Genomic DNA, 26,900 nt, shown 5'->3' with positions numbered 1-26,900 from the left:
TCACCCTCACTATGCCAGTATTCTCAACCATCATTCTTTTCAAAATCTGATACCGATTAATCCCTTCCCCACTCTCCCATCCCCACAATCCCCCGTCGTAAACTTCCCTCATATGTCCCAATCCCTCACTGTCAAACTAAGTGATTCAAACTACATTCTCTGGAAGAATTAGCTTTTTAACCTTATCATGGGCTATGGCCTTGAAAGCATCATTGACGGTACCTATCCTCAGCCACCAAAATACCTCGACCCTCAGCAAACTCAACACAATCCTCATTTCTTCTATTGGCAGAAGTGTAATCGAACGATTATGAGCTGGTTTTACTCCTCTCTCAATGAAGATAAAATGGGAGAAATCATCGGATACGAATCCGCACTGGAAATCTGGGAAGCATTTCGAACAGTCTATGAATCCTCTTCCATAGCCCGGATAATGGGTTTGCGCTCTCAGCTTCAAAAGATACGAAAGGATGGCATCAGCATCTCTCAATACCTTGCTAAGATCAAAGACATTGCCAACCAATTTTTAGCTATTGGAGAACCACTGTCTTACCGTGATCATCTTGCATACATTCTTGAAGGCCTCGGCCATGAATATAATCCGTTCATGCCTCCATTCAGAACAGAACTGATACCCATCTATCGTAGATGTCCGCAGCTTCCTCATCGCATGTGACTGTCAGCTAGAATCCCATTCTGCTATGGACCAACTCCAACAAATACAAGCCAATGTCACCCATCTTTCACTATAACCTCGACGTCTTCACTGGCCGCAAACTACCAGGTCATCTTTCTGACATCCTCCATCTCTTCCAAGTATTCTTCCTAACCCTCCTTTCTCTTCTGTGACTACCACAAATTATACATCTCATAGACCACCCACCCGAGCTCAACGACCAACCACCCATCAACCATCTCAATCCTCCAATCGGCCACAATGCCAAATCTGCAACAAGTTTTTCCATACAGCACTGTCATGCTATAATATTGACAATCCAAAATACAGAACCATTCAACATCCCCAAGCTCATTTTGCTCAAGTAACACCAACCCCAACTCAGTCGTTATCCTATATTATTTCTCCCCCTGCTCCAACAACAAATCACCCCGATGAAGACTGGTATATGGATTCCGAAGCTACTCATCATATGACCCCTGACCTGTCCAACATCCAACAACCTGTCCCTTATTATGGTGGTGAACAAGTTGTCATAGGAAACGGTAAGTCCCTTCCCATCTGTCACACCGGTTCCTCCTCTTTTCTTTCATCTACATCGCATACTCCGATTCACCTTTACTCTGTTCTTCACACACCTCAAATATCTCAAAATCTAATTAGCATCGGTCATTTATTTTATGATAATAATGCTTATGTTGAGTTTTTCCATGACTCCTTTGTTATGAAGAACTTTCAAACCAAGAGTCCATTCCTCCGGGGCACACTTGATCGTGGCCTATACAAGCTCTCTGTCAATCCATCTGCTACACGATCATTCAATTCCTCATCTCATCCAACTGGCTTCATCTCAACACTCACATATTTCTCTTTGTGGCATCGTCATTTAGGACACCCCTCCCCTCCAGTAGTTCATTCTGTTTTGTCTAAATGCAAACTGAAGTATAAAAATAATTCTAAAGTATCAGTTTGTGAACACTATCAAATGGCCAAGAGCCATCGTTTACCTTTTCAATCGTCTAATTCTCGTCTACCCTCTCCCTTTGATTTAATATATGCCGATGTATGGGGTCCTTCCCCAATCAATTCAGTAAATGGAGATAGATATTTCTTGCTTTTTATCGATGCTTTCTCTCGTTTTACTTGGATCTATACAATAAAAGCAAAATCTGAAGTTCTACCCTATTTTCTTAAGTTTCAAGCTATGATTTCAAATCAGTTTTCCATCACTATTAAATCAATCCAAACTGATGGAGGATAGGAGTTCAAAGCTTTCTCTCCTATACTAGACAAACTTGGCATACTTCATCGTGTATCTTGTCCTTACACACCCCAACAAAACGGCACTATCGAACGAAAGAACAGGCATGTCGTTGAAGTTGGTAGCAATGCTTGCCCACTCCTCTGTTTCATATAGCTTCTGGCCCTTTGCTTTCCACATCGCCATTTACCTTATCAATCGACTACCTACACCTCTCCTTGCAAATAAGTCTCCCTATGAGACCTTATACTCTAAACTTTCTGATTACCAACTGCTTAAAGTCTTCGGCTGCACCTGTTTCCCATTCCTTTGGCCGTTCAATGACAATAAACTCCAATATAGGTCTCATCCGTGCGTGTTCTTAGGCTACTCTTTCTTGCATAAAGGATATCTTTGTCTTCATCGCACAACCAGTTGAATTTATGTCTCTAGGCATGTCATCTTCATTGAAACTGCTTTCCCTTTCCTTGTTAACTCTCCATCAATCTCTTCTCCTTCACATTCTTCCTCTCAAGTCCTTTCCATTCCCATTCCAATCAGTCCTTCTCCCTTACATCAGGTCATTACCAATTCTGAAGGCAACTATGTTCATCACCATCATTCCCCCCTATCTACCTCCTTCTATACCATCCCCATCCTCCCAACCTACACCTGCATCTACACCACTCAACCAACCCACTCCCCATCTTCCCCAATCACCTGAACCATCAACCGATCCACCAGCTCCCATTATTTCCTCTCTCACACCACCATCCACCTCTGCTCTCCCAACTCCCTCTGCTTCCTGATGCGTTATTCTATGAGATGAAATAATAGAATGAAATACGGTGATGGAAATGCATTGAGCAATAAGTTTTCTCAGCAGAATCCAAGTATAAATCTCACTGAGTTTCCTGGCAAGTCCAGGGTCGAACTCAGGGACTAAGGAAAACGGTATGCGGTGATAATTTTCAAGAAGAATTTACGGTAACCAGTAAATCAAATAGTTGTTTTGGATTGTTGTTTGCGGTATAAAATAAATGTATGCAGTGGAGTTACGAAAAGAGTTGATAATATGGAGGATGCGATGAATATGCGGTGAACGAGTTGAGAAGGGGTTCGGCTAAGACTTCCTAGGATGCGTTCATGTTATGCGATCATGCAACACACATACAATAGTAAGTCATCTCTCAACGCAAATGCTACGACCTCTAGTACTAGAACGCATGTGATATATGCAATGAGTCTATAAGACCTACACATAAGCCTCTATTCTTATTTATGTGATGACAACATGACACACACAAAAATAAGGTGACCACATAATATCATAACCTATCTCTAGGGTGCATGCGATGCATGTTGGCAAACAGAGCTTATCTCTAAGTCTCTATCTCTCGCTTATGCAGATCTAATCTCGCTCTCTCGAGTTTAGATTCTAACCTAGCTCTCTCAAGTCTTAGGTTCTTTCTTTAGACTCTCTCTCGAGTAGCTCTAAAGGGATGTTGGGCACAACATAAAATGAGATAATCACATGCAATGAAGATCCTAGGTCATGTTAGCTCAGTTCTTCTCAACCCATTCGATAAATTTAGCTACTCATGCGTGCTTTTAAGAGAGTGAACAGATATAGATAAAGAAGTTCCATTGTATAGATAAAGCGTTGAAATACAAAATAACAATGCAAGATGAGAATAAAAAGCCTGGTAGTAATCTCTTGCTTCCCAAGGCTTTTATATTTTTTTTCTACTCTGTTCAAAAGATAGTCTCGCTCTCGCGAGAGTTGGCCCTCTCTCTGCTTTTCCACGCCTCTGGTTTCTCTCTCAAGCTGACCAGAGCGATCTTCCGACATCTCTTCCCTTCTCTCGCTCCGCCTTCTAAGTAAAAAGAAAAACTATGAACAAGGCTATTCTATCTAAGGGAAAATTCTCTAACTCTCCGAACTCCTTTACTGAAGGTTATCTTCAGTATTTATAGAGCTTTGGGGTGAAAGACGTCTTCTCTCTTATGATTGCACTGATGGGATGACATTAATTCTCTGTCTGATGCGCCAAATATTTGTCACCGAAAAGCTGAGTGTACTCGCTACAGTAGTTCGTTAGCGACTTGTCAACTTAATTTGGACTCGACCGTCATCGGCTTTCTGTCCCATCGTGATTAATTATGCTTTTCACCCAGATGCGTCCACCAAGTTGTGCCGGCTCTATCTGGCAATCCTTCTTGAGCAGATATTTACGAGCACAAATCACCTCAAGGTCTTGCGGTAATGCTGCGCTCGACCGTTGATTTCTTGTGATCGCATTTTACGCTTTGCGTCAACGTATATTCTGCACAATAATACAAAAGTTAACTGTTTTTATGCGATGAACGTATGCGACCGCAATGTTACAAACTTAATGCTTTCTGGACGCAAACTTATAAATTTTATCAACGCAAACCTCCATTGCTTAATAACTTAGCACTGTAATAACGTGCATTTCTGCCTGTTATCACTTCCCCACACCCCAACTTTCCTATCACCTCAGAATCAACACCATCCCTACCCCTCACAACCAATAACCACCCATGATTACACGGTCAAAGATGGGCATTTTTAAACCAAAGGGTTGGCTGTCTGAGGTTACTGACTTGGATAAAACAGAACCACGATCCTACAAGGAAAGTCTCCTTCATCCAAGCTGGAAACAAGCAATGCTTGAGGAATATGAAGCTCTCATCAGAAATAATGCAGCTCTACCCCAGGATCGAAAGGGAATTGGTAGCAAATGGGTGTTCAGACTCAAACAAACTCCATCTGATGAGATTGCTCGTTACAAGGCTCGTTTGGTTGCTCAAGGCTTCAACCAAGACTATGGCATCGATTACTTTGAGACCTTCAATCCAGTTGTCAAGCCTACTATCATTCAGCTTATTCTGTCAATTGCTCTGTCTCAAAACTAGATCATTCGGCAACTTGACGTACACAATGCCTTCCTTAATGGCGATCTATCTGAGGAAGTATACATCAAGTAACCACCTGGTTTCATAAGTGATCAACACCCTGATCATGTATTACTTCTACACAAGGCACTGTATGGCCTCAAGCAAAGTCCTCGCGTATGGTTCTCCAAGCTCAGCACCTGTCTAATACAATGAGGCTTGTCCAATGAAAAGTCTGATACATCCATGTTCATTTTCCGCAACTCACATACTTTAATTATCTTTCTTATATATGTTGATGACATTATTGTAATTGGCAATAGCCCTATAACTATTCAGCACTTCATCACTTGCTTAAACACTCAGTTTGCACTTAAAGATCTCGGTGATCTATCTTTTTTCCTTAGCATTCAAGTGCTTTGCTCTTCGGATCACTTACATTTGTCTCAGTCCAAGTACATTCATAGTCTTCTTGAACGTGCATAACTCACTGACTGCAAGCCAATTCACTTTCCAATGGCCGTTGGCGCCTTGTTGTCACTCATCGATGGACAATCACTGGACAACCCCTCTGAATACAGAAGCCTAGTTGGTGCTCTTAAATATTTTATGCTGACCAGACCAGACATTAGCTTCAGTGTCAATAAGGTTTGTCAATTCATGCACGCCCCAACCACTTCACATCTTCAAGCAACAAACGCCACCTTCGGTACCTCAAAGGCACGACCAATCATGGTATTCTTCTAACCAAGTCCTCTGTTTTGGCCTTAACTTGCTACATAGATACCGATTAGGCCAACTGCCCAGATGATAGACGAAGCACGAGTGGATTCTGTGTCTTTCTTGGTTCCAACCTTATTTCATGGACCTCATCTAAGCAAAAGGTCGTCTCTCGATCTATTGCCGAATCAGAATATCGTGGTCTGTCTAATGCTGTCACTGAGGTATTATGGATCTAATCAGTTCTCACTGAAATTGGTGTCAATCTTATATCCACCCTTCTGCTGGTCTGTGACAATCTCAGCACCACCTATATGGCCGCCAATCCTATGCTTCACAACCAGACAAAACATCTTGAGATTGATCTTCACTTCCTCAGAGAAAAAGTTGCCTCCAAACAACTTTCAGTTAAATTCCTCCCCTCTGAGGATCAGCTAGGCAACATCATGACAAAAGCCTTACCAAGTCCTCGCTTTCTCAGTTTGAAGACCATGCTTACAGTCAGGCAGCTCCTATTCTCTTGCGGGGGGATGATAAATGAGTGTAATGTTTATTGAAGAAAATAACAAAATTTTCCATTCGCTTCTCTGCATTTTCTTCTTTAGCTTCAGGTTCCACTAGTTAGTGGTTAATCGTGTATTTTCTCTTTCATGGTTGTTATGTTGGACCATTGATACTTTGCCATGTGGCTTTTTATATGTTAATAAATAGCGCTACGCAACGAGTGATACCGATCGTGAAGGCCGATCGTCTTAATTCATTTTCTCTATCGTTTACTATCTCTACCTATCGTATAGAAAAATTCTTCTATTGTCTACATTGTATTGTGTACTCTCCATCGTGTACACTTTCAACCCAATCGTCTATATCCTATTGTGTACTTTCCATCGCCTACACGCTCAACCCAATCGTGCAGTCTCCTACCCCATTGTCTACACTCTCACCTCTATCGTGTAGACGCTTGACCTTCGTTTAGATATTTGACAACGATCGTCTAGCCTTTTCTCAATGATCGTTTAGCCTTCACCTCTCAACGATCGTTTAGTTTTTGACAATGATCGTTTACTCTTCCTTTCTTTCTATCACTTACATTTTTTTTATCCTAATTGGATGTCGTTTTTCCTTAATTGTTTCTCTCAGGTTCATAGCATCCAGGTATATTTTGACATTGAGCACCCATGAAAAATAATTATTGTCATTAATGTCAAGGGCTGCAAATTTTAATTTCGTAAGGTTTGTTATGACAACACTATCACAAAACATTGTATTTATATTAGAAATTTTTTATGTACTAAATATGCAAAATTTTAAAATTATAATCTATTAATTATAATAAAGAGGAAAAATCGACCTACCTTTAACGAGGGAAGCGACAGAAGCTCGTGTTGATAACGTGTTGTGAAATTGAGGAGCACAATGGAGCACAACGAGAACACGGATATGGAAAAAATATAATATAATAATAAATGTAAAATAAAATAAAATAACTAAAATCATGAAAATTTGATAATATGAAAAATTGAGTGGATTTTTGAAGTGGATTTCTCACCAATGTGTGTTATTTCAAGATCCACAAAATACCACTATTTATAGGCAAAGTGGCGAGTAGGATGTGATACACTTTGGACACTATGTATAAGTGGTTGAATGATATATGGGCAACAGAAGTGATAATAAAAAATGACATTTGGCATTGGACATTAAACATGGGCATCTAATACCTATTTATAAATATTTATAATAAAATAAATAATTTAATGAAATATCTTATGTTTAATGAAATAAATATTTGAATCGTATTCAAATGTATAATTCTCTCATAACCTATAGTTGTAGTTTCATATTAACTCTTAACCTATAGTTTTGTTATTTGAATCAAATTCGCATACATTAAATCTCTCATATTATATAGTTTACTTCTTAATATTATTCAAAATTAATTATATATTATAATGTATTATGTACATTATATTAATCAGGAACAGATCTATGAAAGAGTTGAGAGCAGTGTATTCCCTTCATATATTTTGTTTTTTACTAAATATAAAAATTTTGTGTATATATGTAGAATATTTGAAGGCGTACTCCCAAGTTTAAAAGTAAGGTGTACTTTGGCATCCAATGTTCGGATCTACGTGGTTGCATTTTCTTTTTCCCTATTACATATATGTATAATTTTGACACACTTGTGAAATGTAATGGGTTAGAAAATTTTAATCCCATTATTATTTTTTCTGTTTTAAATTAATCAATTTTTATTGGTTAAATTTTCAATTATATATTATTTTAACACACTTGTAAATTATAATGGGTTACAAAAATTTAATCTATCGTTATTTTTCTCACATGTGTGCACATGTTTATATAAAAATATTAAAAATATTATTGAAATTTTAGACTTATTTGATAATTATTTGGTTATTAATTTTTAATTTTTGAAAATTAAGATATATAAACCCCATTTTCAGATATAGTTTTTTTTTTCTCGTTATTTACTACATTCAAGTTAGTACAAGTTTTAACCTTTAGTTTTTATACAAACTTTTCGATTTATTATTTAAAAATCTCATAAAATATAAAAAATGCTTAAAAATTAATCATCGTATTAGATAAAAAAAAGTCTGTTTTTGTTTCTAATTGAACCTCAAATTTTCAAGTATTACGTATTAGACACAATAAATCGAGATGTCACTGATTCGTAATTTTTTTAAAATTCAAAACTATATATGACGCAAATTTAGAAGTTTATGAGCCAAAATTTTAACCTTATATAAAATTGTGCCTAACTATCAATATTTGTACGCCAATCAGTTATGTTCGCTTGGGCGATATTATATGATTTTAATATTTTATTGATACAATGAAAAATTATATTTTCATGAACTTGTGCTCCATTTACACAAAATCATGGATATACTAGTAATATTAATTGTATCATATATAATTTACATATGTTTTCCTAAATTAATTCGACATTTTAATTTTTTTTTTTCAAAACTTTTGGTTCTTGTTAATCCGTTATAAGCTACTAAGGGGATCTAATGAACCTATAGATTATAAACTCTAATGATCCAATATTAATTAATTAATTAACCAACATTTTCATTAACTATGGGAAACCACTATAAACCATTGATTTTGGAATCCTTGTTATCATTGTAATTATCTCTATATCCTTAAAGTACCGATGATTCTCTTAACAATTTGTTTATGGTCCAACTATAAACCAAGTCCCTCTTGGGCTAATGAGAGAGTGAGATTTCATTGTTCAAGTCCAGAAGTCAACATTTAAGGGAACTAATAATCTACTTACTCTATATAGGAAGGAGCGAATTTCATCTTGTGAAACTATGTTCCAACTCCCCACTCAGTTAAGTCCCCAGAATGGTAAACGTATTGAGTCGATAACTCGGGTTACTCTCAACCATACAAATTAAAGGACGAGCTGTCACAAGTAGGAGTTTATAACTCACTCAAGATTAAGATGGAGTTGCATATGATCATCTTGTGAAATATTAATCTCTTTAGTCAATAGAGTTACAAAGAGAGATTAATGATTTCACAGTCCAGTCTTTTACAAACTCATTGTATAGGATACTACCACTCGTTTGTCTCCACATGAACGATTTGGACATCGTTTGTGATAGTTCTAAGATGGGCTATATCCATGATGTCACCAAAATAAGACACTCAATCTTATCTATATACTATAGAACCTTTAGGTTATTACTTGAACCTCATCTACCTGCATATCAAATTTGTGGAAGGTAAAGCGTTTTCTGTTCCATTGCAAATTTTCTATCCGTCCGAAGATCTTGGTGGATTTCTATTTCTATTTTCATCTTCAAAAATTTATGGACAGAGTTCTTTTCACATATTGATTCCAGTTCTTCTCTACGATTATACATCGTGTTAACCAAAAATTTTTATTTTGAGTCTAATAATCAAATTTAGATATCAAAAAATTTGAACCATTTTTTTCTAATGGTTATTACATTTTTAATGTTTCTATAATTAAATCTTGAATATTTCTGTTAATTTAATGGAAAATTAGTTTAAATGGAAACTGCTCAAAATATTTTCAAATATGATAAAATGTCACAATATATCAGTGATAGACGTTGATAGACATCTGCTAATCTGTCAGTATCTATAAGTGATAGATGATAGTAGTCTATCAGTATCTATCACTGATAGACAGTGATATTTTGCTATATTTGTAAATATTTTGGTTCATTTTTCTATATTTCCGTTAGATCTTGGCCTTATATATTATTATATTAGCATTTAAACATGTGATTTTTTTTTCAAATTTAGATATTTCCATCTATTTTTTCCTTCTTATTATATTTTATTAGTTTGTTAGAGTTATTGGAAAATGACGAAAATATCTAATTGTGTAAATTTTGTTCACATATATGATTTTTTTAAAACCTTGGAACTTTCGTCATTTGCCTAGTTTTCCAAATCAACCATCATAATAGAACGATTGGACTCATGCATGAGACACAAGTAGAAGTATGAATGCTCTTCCCCCGACCCCTCTAGTATATTATACTCTTAACCTTGAAATTTTGGTGCACATGGAGTGGTTGAGTGTTAAGGATATTAAGGATGCCAACACACAAAGTCTTGCCTATCTACCAAAAGAATAGGGCTTACCAAAGGAATAGGTTGGTTACAACCAAATATCTAACCATTTGTGTTTATTGTGTTATTTTTGTATTCCTAAATTAGGGATTCCATATTGTATAAATACATTACTTATGTACATTTCAAATACAAGAAATCATAAAGGAAAAGTTATCTTGCCACTGTTGTTTACTGCCTATCATCTGCTTGATTGAAACTATCGTTTACCTTTTTTGATACTATCGTCTACCTTCTGTCGCAGTCGTCTACACGATATCGTATACATCCTGTCGCAGTCGTCTATACGATATCATCTATCGTGTACCTCCTGTCGCAGTCGTCTACACGATATTGCCTATCTTTTGAAGTTGTCGTCTACCTCCACAGACGTTATCGTCTACCTCCATAAAATGCTATCATCTATCTTTGACGCTATCGTTTACCTTGTCTAAGTGCTATCGTCCGCAGCGTGAGTCAAGCCATATTCTTCAACCTTACATTCTAAATTGGTATCATAGTGAATAATGAGCAACGTCAATCAAGGAAACCTGGGAGCCACTTTCAGCACAGCCACTTCAATGGCCCACCCTTGAACCAACTTCTCAATCAGATAACCTCCATTAAACTTGATTGCAACAATTTCCTCCTATGGAAAAACTTAGCGCTTCCAACCCTTTGGAGTTATCGAATCGGAGGACACCTGACTGGACAAAAAGTTTGTCCCCTAATGTTTCTACAACCTGCGGTCGATGAGAGCATACCGACTGGATCGACTGGAGTAGTAGCTACTCTGCGCAGCACAGAAGGAAGCTCCAGCAGTGGTGCTTCCAGCTCGTCGACAGCACTTGAGGTAAATCCTCAATATGAAGCGTGGATGGCTATAGATCAACTTCTCCTCGGCTGGCTATATAACCCCATGACACCAGAGGTTGCCATTCAAGTGATGGGATATGAATGTGCAAAGGATCTATGGACTAGCATTCAACAACTCTTTGGTGTTCAGTCCAGGGCTGAAGAAGATTATCTGAGACATGTGTTTCAAACAACCAGAAAAGGTAATTTGAAAATGGAAGAGTACCTTCGAACTATGAAAATGAATGCTGACAATCTCGAGCAAGCTGGTAGTCCTGTGCCACAAAGAGCTCTTGTTTCACAGGTACTACTAGAACTTGATGAAGAATACAATGCCATCGTGGCCACGATCCAAGGGAGAGCGGACATGTCGTGGCTTGATATGTAGTCAGAACTTCTCCTGTATGAAAGGAGATTGGAACATCAGTCAAACCAAAAGACGACAGTAGGCTTCAACCAAGTCAGTAATGCATCAGTGAATATGAAAAACACTAGACATGTCAACCAAAACAACAAGACCAATAGCAGCAATCAGTCTACTGGGGGAGGACAACGAGGTGGTGGTGGCTATGGCAGAGGTCGAGGCAGGGGAAGAAACAACAACAAACCTGTGTGTCAAGTCTGTGGGAAGGTAGAACACATAGCGTTCTATTGTTTCTACAGGTATAACAGAGATTTTGTTCCTAATTCTCCTCAAAACAAGGGACAACCCTTCCCCAACAATCAGACCAAAAACACAACCTCACCCAACAGCCCTAGCCACTGTTTATGGAAGTAACCCCTTTCTGACAAGACAAGAAAACATGACTAATGCAAATTGGTATGCTGACAATGGTGCCTCCAATCATGTTACCTCAGACTTCAACAATCTTGGCAATCCGACTGAATACTCAAGTACTGAAGCAGTCACTATAGCTAATAGTAATACTCTAGAAATTTCTCATGTTGGAACTGCATGTCTGTCTAGTGATGCCTACAATTTGAATCTGAATGATATGTTATGTGTGCCTGCAATAGCAAAAAATTTGGTCAGTATATCTAAGCTAACAAAAGACAATAACATGTTTATTGAATTTCACACGGATTACTGTCTTGTTAAGGACAAGGGTACGGGACAAACATTAATGAAGGGAATGCTTGAAGATGGACTGTATCAGTTAGAGGGTACAGAAGTCAACTCGAAGTCAGTAGGAAACGAAGTACCATCACAACCAGTGCACAAGAATAAAGATCTGTCTGCTCTTAGCATATCTTCAAAGCATAGAGTGTCTAAGATTACATGGCATAGAAGGCTTGGCCATCCTTCGTAAAAAACACTAGAGTTTATTCAAAAGTTATAATCTCCCTATGTTATATAATGAAGAGCTCAACTTTTGTGATTCTTGTAGCTATGGAAAATCACATTCTTTAGCCTTCTCTAACTCAAACTCAAGAGCATCTGCAACCTTTGAACTTATACATACTGATTTGTAGGGTCCAGCTCCTCTCTTGTCAACAGATGGGTACAAATATTATGTTATCTTTGTTGATGATCACAGCAGGTACACATGGATCTATCCTCTGAGGTTAAAAAGTGACACACTGCAGCCTTTCAACACTTTATCACCATGGTACAAACTTAGTTCAATACATTGATCAAGTCCCTACAATCAGATAATGGTGGAGAATTTGTCAAGATACACAAAGTCTGTCATCAGCTTGGCATTGCTTCTAGATACACTTGTCCATATACATCAGCACAAAATGGAAAGGCTGAGGGGAAGCACAGGCACATAGTTGAGACAGGGCTAACCTTACTAGCCCAAGCACATCTTCCCTTACATCACTGGTGGGATGCATTCTTGTACTCAACTCTGCTGATTAATAGCCTTTCTACACTTGTTCTAAATGGAAAGTCTCCAATGGAAGTGATGTTAAAAAAGAAGCTTAGGTTCGAGGAGCTTCGAATATTTGGGTGTGCATGTTTCCCCTGCTTGAGACAGTACAATTCACATAAGTTGAGCTATCGAACAGAGAAGTGCATTTATCTCAGTCCGGCTGTGAATCACAAAAGCTATAAATGCCTTAACCCTAGTGACAGGCTATTCATCTCTTGACATGTTGTGTTTAATGAAATGGACTTTCCTTGTCAGGTGTCTTCTTCAACTTGCAAACCAACCAAGCAAGCAGTTGTCGTCCACCCAGTTTCCTGGCTACCCCTCAGTCAGAACACACCGCACAGTGACTCTATGCCCTCTATGTTCACAACCTCACCCTCACCAACTGTCAAAATAACCCACACCCAATCACCAGCTAATACTTCTACAGACAGCCCAACCTTCCCACCTCATTCCTCTGATCGTCTACCCACCAATTGTGTACCCGACGAAATCATTTACCCTCATCGTCTAGTGACCAGCCTACTGATCGTCTACCCACCAGTTGCTTACCCAGCGATCGCTCACCTGACGATCGTTTACCTACTGATAACTTACCCAGCGATCGTTTACCCACCACCCACTTACCCACCGATCGTGCACCCACCAATCGTGTACCCTCTGATTGTTTACCACCTGATTCACCATCGCCTACCGCCCAACCCATCGATAGTTCACCTTCATTGTCCACTGCCCAGTCTTCATCCGATACTGTCCCACACCCTATGCCCGTGCCTACTTATCCCATGATTGGCAGACATCTTCAAACCCAAAATACTGTCCTCCCAAACCCAAAAAGACTGGTCCCTAACCGAACCTACCCGAGTCAGTGATGCACTCAAAACCACGCAGTGGAACAAAGCAATGAGTGATGAATTTCAAGCACTAATGAAAAATAAGACCTGGACTTTGGTTCCTCCGTCACCGTCAACGAATGTTGTTGGCAATAAATGGGTATTCAGAATCAAATAGAGTCCTAATGGCTCCATTCTACGTTATAAGGCATGCCTTATAGCAAAAGGCTTACCCGGGCATCGATTTCTTTGAGACGTTTAGTCCTGTGGTAAAGGCATCCACCATTTGAATCGTCATTAGCCTTGCAGTATCCAAAGGGTGGAAGCTGAGACAGTTAGATTTCAATAACGCCTTCCTTAATGGCGTCCTTGATGAAGAAGTTTACATATGCCAATCGCAAGGATTTGTTGATCCTTAACTACTAAATTATGTCTGTCGCTTACACAAGGCCATATATGGCCTCAAACAAGCGCCAAGGGCTTGGAACAACACACTGAAAACAATACTATGTAGCTGGGGCTTTCAGATTGCTAAGTCTAATACATCTCTCTTCATATATCGGAGCACTTCTGCCTTGATACTCTTACTAGTATATGTTGATGATGTAATTATCATCGACACCGATCAGCGGGCAATCAACAAGCTTGTAATAGCCTTGGACTCTAAGTTTTCTCTAAAAGATCTTGGCCAACTCCATTACTTCCTTGGACTCCAATTGCACACTGTCCCCAATGGAGTTCTACTGAGTTAGAAAAAATATCTCAAGGACCTACTTCACCGTCTTGACCTTAGAGATCTAAAATCGACACCCTTTCCAAGTGTTCTAAACAAGCAACTCTCTATCTCCGATGGCACTTCTTTTGACAATCCTTATATCTATCGGAGCACGATTGTTGCCCCACAGTACTTAACCACCACGAAACCTGACATTACATATGTGGTTAATCATCTAAGCCACCTACAGACGTTCACTGGCAAGCGGTGAAGAGAGTTCTAAGATATGTCAGTAGAACTTGACACTTTGGCCTCTATATTCAACATGGGTCTGAGACCTCTTTGTTTCGGCCTTCTCCGATCCGATTGGGCAGCCAACTTAGACGATCGAAAATCAGTTGCTGCTTATTGCATCTTCCTTGGAGGTAATCTTGTCTCCTGGTCCTCCAAGAAACAATCCGTTGACGTTCGATCCAGCACAGAGTCTGAATATAGAGCGCTCGCTCATGCCTTTGCAGAAATCATCTGGGTGCAACAATTACTGTCTGAGATTGGTGTCAAACATAAGTCAGCTCCAGTTCTGTGGTGTGACAACCTCAGCGCCGGTGCTCTAGCCGTCAATCCGGTGTTTCATGCGCGGACCAAGCACATTGAGATCGACATTCACATCGTTCGTGATCAAGTCCTCAGTGGTCAGCTTGATGTTCATTATATACCATTCTCCGACCAAATCGCTGTCTGCCTCAGCAAGATCTTAACACACTCACAGTTCTTCTACCTTCGATCCAAACTCGGTGTAGTAGAATTATCCTCTCGTTTGAGGGGGGATGTTAAGGATATTAAGGATGCCAACACATAAAGTCTTGCCTATCTACCAAAAGAATATTATTTACCAAAGGAATAGGTTGGTTACAACCAAATATCTAACCATTTGTGTTTGTTGAGTTATTTTTGCATTCCCAAATTAGGGTTTCCATATTGTTGAGTTTACTGCCTATCGTCTGCTTGATTGAAACTATCGTTTACCCTTTCTGATACTATTATCTACCTCCTGTCGCAGTCGTCTACACGATATCGTCTACCTCCTGTTGCAGTCGTCTACACGATATCATCTACCTTCTGTCGCAGTTTTCTACACGATATCGCCTATCTCTTGAAGTTGTCGTCTACCTCCGCAGACGTTATCGTCTACCTCCACAAAATGCTATCGTCTATCTTTGACACTATCATTTACCTTGTCTAAGTGCTATCGTCCGCAGCATGAGTCAAGCCATTTCCTTAATGGGCTGCATAAAACCTAAAAATCAAGAAAGGTGGGAAAGATTAAGCTCAAACAACATGTGGCAATGGATATAAGTATTCTAATTGATCTTATCATGGAAACAAGAGAAAAAGTTTCTTTATAATCAACCCATTCTTTTTAGATAAAACTTTTTGCCATGAGTCTGGCTTTATAGGTTTGCACCTTGCCAGTTTGGTCTAGTTTTCTCTTGTAGATCCAATTGCAACCTATAGGTTTAAGCTAATGTGGTTGATCTATAAGTTCCCAGATAGAGTTAAAGTACATAGACTCCATTTCAATGTCCATGGCTTTTATCCACTATTCTCTGCGAACATCTTCCATTGCTTTTTTAAAGGTTAATGGATCCTCTAAATCATCATCCTGTTTGATGTTTTGAGTTTTTGTTAAACTTATATAGCATTTAGGTTGTTGAATAACCCTCCCACTACGTCGAGACATACTAAACTCTTGAGATGGACGTGACGGACAACAACAATTGTTGATGGACCAGCTCGATCAACAAATCTTGTTGATGTTTCTGTAGCATCTTTGGTCATTTCTTGCAATATTAGTTGATTGCGAGGTAGATGATTTTTTATATGATCTTCTTCCAAGAATCTAGCTTTTGTCAATACAAATACTTTGTCTTCTTAGGGATCATAGAAAAATCCTCCTTTTTTTTGGGGGGGGGATGGATATCCTAAAAAGAGGCATAATTTCAAACATGTTTTCAGTTTCTTAGAATTTTGTACCAACACGTGTGCTGGATAACCCCATATACAAAAATGATGTAGACTAGTTTTGCGTCCATTCCATAATTCATACGGTGTTTCTGAAACACTTTTTGAAGAGACACCGTTTAGAATAAATACTGCAGTCTATATTGCATACCCACAAAAGGATTAAGGTAACTGAGGATAACTCATCATTTATCAGACCATGTCTAATAGGGTTCGATTTCTCCTTTCTGCAACACCATTTTGTTGTGGTGTTCCAGGTGTTGTGAGTTGGGACTGAATTATATGATCTACTAGATAGTTCTAGAATTGTAAATCCATATACTCACCACCTCGATCAAATCGAAGTGTTTTAATTCTTTTACTTAACAAATTTTATGTCTCGGTCTTAAATTCTTTAAACTTTTCAAGAGTTTTAGACTTGTGACTGATTAAGTAAATGCAGCCATATCTCGAGTAATCATCAATAAAACTGACAAAATACTGATAGCCTCCTCGTGCTTTTACACTCATCGAACCACATAGGTTTGAATGTATAAGTTTGATAGGCTCTTTGGCACGAAGACCTTTGTCAGAAAAAATATTTTTTTTGTCATTTTTCCCTCAAGACATGACTCACATGGAGGTAAAGAACTATCATCTAACTGATTTAGATGATTGTGTTTTACTAATCTCTCAATCCTGTTGAGGTTAATGTGACCAAGTCTGAGATGCCAAAGATAGGTGTTAGGAGAAATTTTTTGTTTCCTAATTTGAGTCTCAGACATTTTAAACATCTCTATATTTAGAATGACCTTTGCTTCAGTTGATTTTAATACGTACAAGCTATTTTCAAGTCTTGCAGAACAAATATGAATACCTCTTAAAAAAATAAACACTTCATTAAGTTCAAAAGATATTCTGTACATATTTTCTAGTAGACAAGAAATGGAGATTAAGTTTCTTTCAATCTTAGGTACATAATATACATTCCTATGTAAGATAAAGACTCTCCAAAAAATAGCTTGACATCTCCCACTCCATGAGCTGAAATGACTTCACCGTTCCCACCTTGAAAGTCATTTCCTTTTCAGAAATTTCTTTCAAGAACTAGTTTCCTGTAGAAAAGTGCAAACATGATTAGCGGCGCCTGAATCAAATATCCAGGTAAGGTGAGTATTCTCCACTAGATATGTTTCAACTACTAGTAAATCTGATTTACCTTGTTTCGCCTTTTCCGCTTTCTTTTCAGCCAAATACTTTGGGGAATTATGCTTCCAGTGCTCATCTTCTCCGCAATGGAAACATTTTCCTTTAGGAGTTTTGTTTTCGTTTTTCTTAGCAGTGGTTTTCTTATTCTCTTTAGCCTCTTTCTTCTTTTGTACGGATTTGTCTTTCGAAGAAGAAGGAACAGACTTCTTGTTATCAGTGGATCTTATTCCAGACGTAGACCCCTTAAAGAACTTCTTAAACCTAGATATAACATTTACTTCTTTCTCCTTAAGTTTCAACATAGACTGCTTTGTAACTCGTTCAACAACGTGGTCAAATTATAAATAATTTTATGCATAACAACATTGGTTCTAAATGGCAGATAACTCTGCGAGAGAGATTCCAATATCATATTTACTTGACTTGTTTCATCTATCATCGCCTCATGAGCCTCAGCAACATTAAAATGGACTATCATATCGAGAACATGTTCTCTAACGTTGGTTTCATCTTTCATGCGAGTAATGTAGATGTACTTAATGGCTTCATGTCGAACAGAGGAGGATAGTTGCCTGAACATCTTCTGAAGCGATGCCATTATCTCATGGGCGGTGGGCATTACCTCTTATTTCTTATTAAGTACATCATATATACTTACTAAGATGTAGGCCCGTGCTTTTTCATTAGCCCTTACCCACCGATCATAGATATCTCGAACATTTCTGTTTGCTGTTGTACTGGGAACTGGAGGACATTCCTCCGTCAACATAAACCTCAAATCATCCATAACTAATATCGTATTGATGTTGGATTTCCAGTTTGAATATCCTTCACCGTTAAATTTATCGGAAGCTAGCAATTATATGATTGAATTCGACATTGCTGAAATAATTTAAACAAATTCTATTAAACATTTATGCATCTAAATTCAATTTTAACAAAATAATAAAGTACCCAATAAATCTTTATCTATTTGCAACGATAGTTTAGTGATTTAGCATAGTTGCTACCGAGGGGCAGTCAAGAATTCCTTCATTGAAGCAAGACAATTCTTGACCAAATACTATATCAGAATAACTCTTTACTCCTATAGTTCTTTTGGTTATCGTTTTCGGTCAAGATCTTTACTAATAATTAGTAATTCTTGTAAGTGTGACCCACCATTTCAGATCTTATAGAATGATATGAATATGCCCTCGAAATAGAAGACAATATCCAAGACGAAACTATAAGACCCTATTCATTTGCTGAAGCCTGGGTTATTCCAAATCCTATGTTACAACCTTCCAAGGGGATCGCCATAATTAACGACTAGCTAATGCCACTTAAAAACGACAGCAGGCGCAACATATGAATCTCACGATTCAAACTAATGGAGGAGACCGTAGGACAATGTTGACACATTTGAGATAAAGTATCGGAGCCCAATTACTATGAACTACTTCCCTCGTTCACCTTGTTATTGACCCAATTACTATGAACTACTTCCCTCGTTCACCTTGTTATTGACCCATGCAAACACTTTCCGAATGGTGTAGTCGCAGTAAAAGCGACACGAAGCTGAGCATGGATCTCACGGTGTGAACTCTTGAGGACATGAAAGCTAATAACTATATATTGAATATATTGTTAATCTCCTACTGAAGTGTTCTATATATTTCGGTATCTATTTACTTAGGTTAAAAATTGGCTAACTTTTAAACTACCTAAGTCTATATCATTTTTATCCAAGTATAAAATTTATATTTGGATATAACCCTACGATGTCTAAGTGTTTAAACTAGTTTTAAAGCTCACACCGCTCACACAGGCTCATAAAATCAATTAACAATGCTCAATCTTTCGATCATAATCCCCAAGTAGGAGGTGTTACGTAAACTGTCAACTTAAGTAACCCCAGTGTTAGACAGGTTTATGAACTGATTTGAGTTTGTAACAAAATTTCATATGGTAACAATCTATTTTAACGGTTAAAACTAGTTATTAACTTAAATGAGCATGTTGTGTCTCTTTATTGTGGATTTTAAAATCTAATTCAATTTTATAACATCTTACATAAATTAGACATGTTAAACATCCATAACATTCATCAAAGGCCTTTTAATACAACATTTATATTAAAAGACAACCCTATTCATGCATACTATACTATAACAATTTATAACATACAATGCATGTAACATGCTTCCTACAGTGGGGTTTTAAATCTACATGGCATACTGTATGCATATACAAGATTTATTTAATTATTACATACATCACATGCATAAACAATTAAACAAAAACTGATATGGTTCTAGTTTTGGCATAAACAAGCAAACAAAAGTCTAATTATTACAAAACAGCAAAAAACAGCTTCAAAACCGCTTCTGGATCGCTCGAACTACTCCCAAAGAACTTGATCGAACCAGAATAGTCTGAATCGGACCAACCAAAAACCTTTTGAGGCTGAACCAGACAGGAACTCAAAAAAACCGATTCAACCGGCTGCTCCGCTGCATGTTTGAAATCTCGCTGAGGCTCATCGTGTAGCACCAACGTCTATCGTCTAGCATGATCGTCTAGTGTCTGCTTGGTCGTGTAGTGTCATCACCTTGCGTCTTCCAACTATCGTGTAGTGTTATCGTCTAGCGCCTCTTCAAATCGTTCAGCGTCCGTAGCTACACGATCTTGATTTTAAAATCATTTTGATATTAAAACTGAAAAATAAATTTTCTAAAATTAATTTTAAAAAATATTAGTTAATATAATATCAAATATTAAATTAATTTTTTCATAAAACCATCTTCATATATTTTAATTATATTTAAATGTATATTTTCCTATTCCATTTAATTTTAATTTGAATGTTTCAAATTAATCTCTCAAGTATTATAAAGCTTAACCATTTACGAGCTAGTAGGGGGACCTCGCGGACCTACAGATCATGGGCTCCAACGATTCGAGAGTAATCGGCTAAACTCATTAGTCCAATCTAACCCCCATTCGTTAACTAATGGGACATTCCACTATAGCCCATTGTTGAACTCCCCTCACTGTAGATATATTATGTCCACTTTATAACCATAATCAGTAAGTCAATCCTTCACAGGTTGTTCGTAGTCACAACTAGATCAAAATTACCATTTTACCTCTGTGAATACATCTTGTTTCTTAAGTTTCTACTGACCCTCAAGTGAACAATTCTGATTCATAATCTATATGAATCAAATCCTTTCTCTATCATAATAAGGCGGGGCCCCGATTGTTCAAGACCTGAAATCAGTACTTAAGAGAACAACCTATCTACTAACCCTAAATCGGGTAGAAGCGAATTCCATCTTGCAAGGCTATGTCCCCAGCTATTTATCCGGTCTTATCCCCAAAATGGGAAGCTTATTGAGCAGTGTTGTTGGACTACTCTCACCGTTTGCAGATCAAAGGATAATACCGAACAAATAGAAGTTCATAGCTAGCTCAGGATTATGATCGAGTTAACCTAGGTTATTTGATAAATGAAATAGTCAGTTTTAACAGTAAACGGTCGTTATAAAGAAAAATGACTATTTTCGTGGTCCAGCCTATATGCAAACTCATTGCATAGGATACCCCCACTCACATGTCTCAACATGAACGATTTGTGGATCACATCGTTTGTAGCACTTTACAACTTCTTGTAACAACTACAGAATGGGCCGCATCCAATAGTGTTACCAGGATGAGATACCAAATTTCATCCATATACTTATTAGACCATTTATGCTATACACTTGATCCTGTTTATGTCACTTCATAAAGTTACAGTATTCAGATTATAGCCAAGGATATGTTTATTGGGTTTTCATAATAAGATGCAAAATCTACAAGTCATTATTTTTTATAAATAGAATGTTTAACACGAACTGCGAGTTCTAGGACATTCCCAACAGTAATAAAGCTTGGAGAAATATAATTTCTCTTATGGTGATAAAAGCACCATATTTAGTAAAATTAAATAACATTTAATACCTGTCACTACTTTAACTGAGATGAGCATCATGTTGCCAATTAGGAGAATTATTCCACTTATATACATATTCACAAAGATTTACAATCTAATTGTAATGAAGAAAAATTTTTATGTGAATCATTTTCAGCTATCAAGGTGTGAATCTGTATTCTCCACCATGAACTTAGTAAATTAGATTTACTTGTTCTTATTTTTTTTCTTTTGAAGACATTTCCAAAATCCCTCAACAATTAACATTCCATACTAAATTGGAAACTTTTTCCTCATTAGCTCTAGTCATTATAATTTTCTTGGAACCCTGATGATACATAATTTTTTAGGTCACTTAGTTTCCCATGACTCCAACAAACAATATGTTTTGTCATATTTTTATCTCACTAGAAGTATGTTTTGTCATATTTTTATCTCACTAGAAGAAATTCAGGCTTTAAAGAAGTCAAATGAACATAAATTGTTAAAAAATGAATGCAAATTTACCTTTACAGGTTTCCATTTTGGAGAAGACCGATAGTGATGGAGATCGTGTTTGGCTTGCCATGTTTTCAATCCACTAAATAGTTTATAAATATTAGTTAAACATAAATACTTCAATTAAGAGCTATGAAAGTTCAATTACACTTACATATTTATAACTCCATGAAAATCTTCTTGAACCTTACTTCGAAGAGAGTCCAAAACATAAACACAATTTTCTTGTAGATTGATTACAATCAATATCCAATGATAACTATAATAAGCAACAATTTTGAAATATTAGTACGTGTATAATGCAAATTAAAAATAATTTAAGAACTTGTATCTATTTACCCTATGTTATATGGAATGAGGACTAATTGGTCTAAATTAGCCAATTCTAGTTGATTGACTAAATTTCTGGATCGGATATCTTGAGACTTCATGTGTGGCGATATTCTTGCTTGATAAATTATAAAAAACTTCTTCGTAATATCATGACCACATTCATCTCAAAGATACCTAAACAAAGTAAAAGTTATTATTTATCAACATGAAACAAAGTATGCATGAGTGAATCTAGATGAGTAATACTTACGCAATGTATGTCAAAATACACATGTAGCCTATTTCAACCATATTGCAATATTGGAGTAGATCATTGCGGCCTAAATAAATAAATTTGTCTCTTCCAAATATATGCTCGTCCAAAGTGATATGGATCATGTCTACATCGTTCATATTGCATGGCATGTTTGTTTAATAGTTTGATAGTGCCACTAGCGTTAGTATATTTGGAGGACTGGCTGAAGGATGTAATTGGTGAATGATCCTACTATAACCAAAGTTACAAAAATTCAAAGTAGGAAAAATAATAAATAACCAAACTCATATACTGAAAAGGAGACATACTTTTTTCTCGTCAACCATAACTAAAAGTTCATGAGGTCATTTTACGAAGTTGCCCATTGCTTGCTTTAAGAACTCTATTTTACCCTTCACACGAATTGGTATAGGCAAATCTTCTCCAATGACTATGTCAATCAGAACTTTAACAATTAAGCATGACACATCATCATCAAATGTTGTGACTACTACAACAATATTATCTACAGTTCCTATAGCCAAGTGGCATGGTGTCCCCTTAACAAATTTAAAAGAACTTATGTCATGCATGGTTAAATACGTACAATATGATTAAAATTTAAAAGTCACAACAAATAAATTACCTCCAAATCTTCTTTAGACATCTTCTCAGTATCTTCTTCTTTAGACATCTTCTCAGTATCTTCTTCAGATGCACTTAGTGCAACACTTCCAACAAATGATTTGGACTGATGAGATTGTCTGCTGTGAGTTCTTTCTCCTGATACTTTACCATTTCGAACATTTTTTTGTCTAGAGTCTCCTTCAATTTCTTGGCTCATAGAGGACTTTGGTTTTACTAATTTGAAATATTGAGAATGAGAAACAAAATCGCCCATTCCTCTAACACGTCCCCAATGTTCTTCTGTACCCAATGCTTTAGTGAGAACATCTTCATCTTCATGAACTTTAGCTAATTTATCCTGTAAAACATATTACAATTTTCACACAATATCTATATCATCTTAAACTTATATATATGTCATCTTAAATTTTGTATAATATATACTTACAATCTTGGCACATTCTCGGGTAACTTTATCAAAGTATTCATTATTTTTTCCTTTTCTTGCTTCTTTTCATAAAGTCGCCCGATAAGAAGGGTCATTCGATAGGTTCTACATGAACATACATATTTAATTAGCATAAACATATTAGAATAAAGGATTTAATTTAAGTCGAATAACTCACTAATTCTTGGGCAAGATTCGCATAGCCCTTCTGAGAAATTGGGTGATTATATACACATTTCGCACGTCTTTCTTTTTTAACACGACTGATTTTCTGTACAATAAATCTAGTTGAAGTTACTTATCAAAACAATGATAAAGTTGACATGTAATTTATTGTGAATGACTTACCTCCCATTCTTCACTCAATCATTCATTGACGAACGATGTCCAATGATCTTGCTCTATATGAGAATATTGTTGGTGTGGAAATTGCAAGACCGAGGGTTCATCCTTAAATGGAAGTATGAACTTTTGAGTCAACATTGTCTTGAAAGTCCGAACTTCCTAGATGCAGACATTAGTATACAATGCTTGGACTTAGAGTCCACATTGAACGACATCTGCGCAATGAAAAAAGTAGTTAAATAATAAACTAATAAACTACTATGCACATGAATTAAAAGTTTAGAAAACATACCGCTACACAATCAAAAAGTTTTTCTTTTAAATGGTTTGGAACTTTTTTCCAAGAATCATACGTTATAGGAATTTTTTGTCAAACACAAACTCCTATATAACTCTGCATCTTCTTTGCTCTAGATCCAACCGGTTGTCTATGTTCATTATAATCGATGGTCAACCATTGCCCAGATGTCCTTATTTGTGCCAACTTAGATATTGTAGTTGGGCCACGTGGTATACTTATTTTGCTATGTTTTTGTGGGATCATATTTCTATCATTCTCGCTGCTACTTGTTGAAGTTTCCATGTCAATCTGCAAATAATAATAATAATAATAATAATAATAATAATAATAATAAAATAAAAAACATTACTCACACAAAAAACATATAATCTTAATATTTAAATACATATAACCATAGTAAATGACATACCATATTTAATACATTATTTATCAACCCATTGACCCTCACAATCATGTCTAAAGTATGTGGATGTTGTATCATCAATCTCAGTAGATGTATCAACATTGGGCATTCTTTGCATACCTCCATAACCACACTTTTGTAGCATATCTCCTATTTCATCTTCATAAAAATCATCATCAATTGTTCGTTGTGGAGATGTTAAAACAATTGACCAACTTGAATTTGCGGGGTCTTTTACACAGAACACTTGTTTTGCTTGAGAGGCTAAAATAAATGGGTAAAGTGTTTGGCTCATACCACATTGATGTGCAAGTCTTGATTAACTTGAAGGTTGTGTTTTCTTGCCCCCCTCCTCTCCTACCCAACTACAAATTTATTGTTGTTGTTAAAGGAATTGAATTCCTTGTAGAAGCGTGTAAACGTCGTGCCATTTGTTGGGGTTGATGCTGTAAATCCCGTATCCATTTTTTCCTACATAAGTGAGTAATAGGCATGCTAAGTAAAGACTAAGGATATGTTAAAGTAAAATTTTGAAAGGAAGTAAAGAAGGTAGGAAGATGGAGGAAGAAAATCCTAAGTGCTGGAAATACCTAGTCTTGGGTGAGTTTTAGAAAGTTTAACAAGTGGAAAATTAGCTAAGTGTGGAAGCCAATAGTAGGCAAGCATTGGTATTGAGACGTATGGATACATGAGGTTGTGTGTATAGCAACCAAGGCTTGTAGAGGTTATGTGAGGCTAAGTGTTGAAGCCAAGCACAAACTAGTCGTTGGGGCTAAGGATGAATGCATGAGTTGAAGGATCCTGCATGATGTGTTGACAAGGCTTACGACAGCTAAGGGGCTTGCGAGGTTAGTGAGCTTGTGGGCAAAGTAGGTTGGGCATTGGCGCAAGGCCAGGCGTTGAGCATAGCGCACACGTACAAGGGATGCGCTGAGGCTTGCGTGATCATGCGGTAAGGAAGAGCCATTGCACAATAAGTAAGGCCAAGGAGAGCAAGGAAGTGTTCGATTACGCTCGAGCAAGGCACTAGGCGTTGAGGTGTTGTGCGAGGATGATCGCATAGGGCATGTGAGGCTGCACGATAGCACTAGACGATGGGCTATGCGATGTGCACAGGGCTGGACGATGAGCGCAAGGCACTGAGCATTAAGGCTAGGCATGCGCGTTGACTAATATGCAGTGATGAGCGCAAGGCGTTGGACACTTGATGCACACTATAGCTATGCGATGGAGCAAGTAAGGCCTAACGCTTGATGTTATGTTAAGACAGCTATGCATGGGCTAGGACATGTGTTGGCTTAGTATGCAACCAAGGGGGACGTGATAGCCTCAAGGTGAGCTACGCGTTGGCCAAGGTTGGGCTAGGCATTGTGTGAAGGAGGCATGCAGCCAGGTGGTTGCAAGCGTTGGCTTGAGAGTTGATCCTTGCGTTGATGATCAAGAGGAAATGATTAGCTTAAGGATTAGTTAGCTAAGTCAGATGTCATGCTTAGGTTTATTGTTATTCCTTTAAGGAGGAGGTGGCAGCTTGATGTTAAAGGACGATCATGTAGCTACTAGTATAAAAGGGAAGCTTAAATTCAAAGAGAGAGTTTGAACAATTCACTCGTGCAAAGAAAATGATTCCAGAGCCATTCAAACCCTAAGTGTGTCTAGTTGCTAAGGTTGGGTTTCTGGAAGGAAATTCTAGAGGAATCGAGCTGAAGAGTGAAGAATCCGGCTAAAGGTCGAGCTCTCGAGTAAGCTTGGGCCAGTCTTGATGTTTTGAGGATTCTGGCCAAACCACGAGAAATTCTGAGTCGAAAGTTTAAGGTAAGCTTGCTAAGATATTTAGAGCAAGTTTGTAGAAGGAAATTTCTTGCGAAAAAGTTTGGAAAATTAGTTATTAAATTTGTAAGTTGAATATAGAATCTTGAACAAGCAGGTAGGTGCATGGATTGAACAAGTAAGTAACTTGAAGGGCCAGATGGTGATGCTGAGCACATGCGCTGATAGCTAAGTTGCGTGCAAAGGGATGTGTTGGCTTGGCACAAGGACGCACTGCGATGCGCTAGACCATGCAAAGCATGCTAAGGTCG

General features: G+C 37.4%; 2 protein-coding genes across 2 annotated transcripts; both read left to right on the top strand.

Annotated features, from left to right (window-relative positions):
* Positions 1-4,499: 4,499 nt before the first annotated feature.
* LOC120084789 (uncharacterized mitochondrial protein AtMg00820-like) lies at positions 4,500-4,856 on the top strand. The gene has a single exon (XM_039040609.1). It carries the CDS (start codon positions 4,500-4,502, stop codon positions 4,854-4,856), a length of 357 nt encoding a protein of 118 aa, XP_038896537.1.
* A 495-nt stretch (positions 4,857-5,351) lies between these two features.
* On the top strand, positions 5,352-6,737 carry LOC120084788 (uncharacterized mitochondrial protein AtMg00810-like). The gene is made up of 3 exons (XM_039040608.1): positions 5,352-5,483; positions 5,630-5,779; positions 6,696-6,737. Exons 1-3 carry the CDS (start codon positions 5,352-5,354, stop codon positions 6,735-6,737), a joined length of 324 nt encoding a protein of 107 aa, XP_038896536.1.
* Positions 6,738-26,900: the final 20,163 nt, after the last annotated feature.

This window comes from Benincasa hispida, chromosome 9 (genome assembly GCF_009727055.1).
Source record: "Benincasa hispida cultivar B227 chromosome 9, ASM972705v1, whole genome shotgun sequence".
Taxonomy (NCBI): Eukaryota; Viridiplantae; Streptophyta; class Magnoliopsida; order Cucurbitales; family Cucurbitaceae; genus Benincasa; species Benincasa hispida.
The sequence above is the reverse complement of the archived record's forward strand: the minus strand, read 5'-3'. Positions and strand labels throughout refer to the sequence as shown.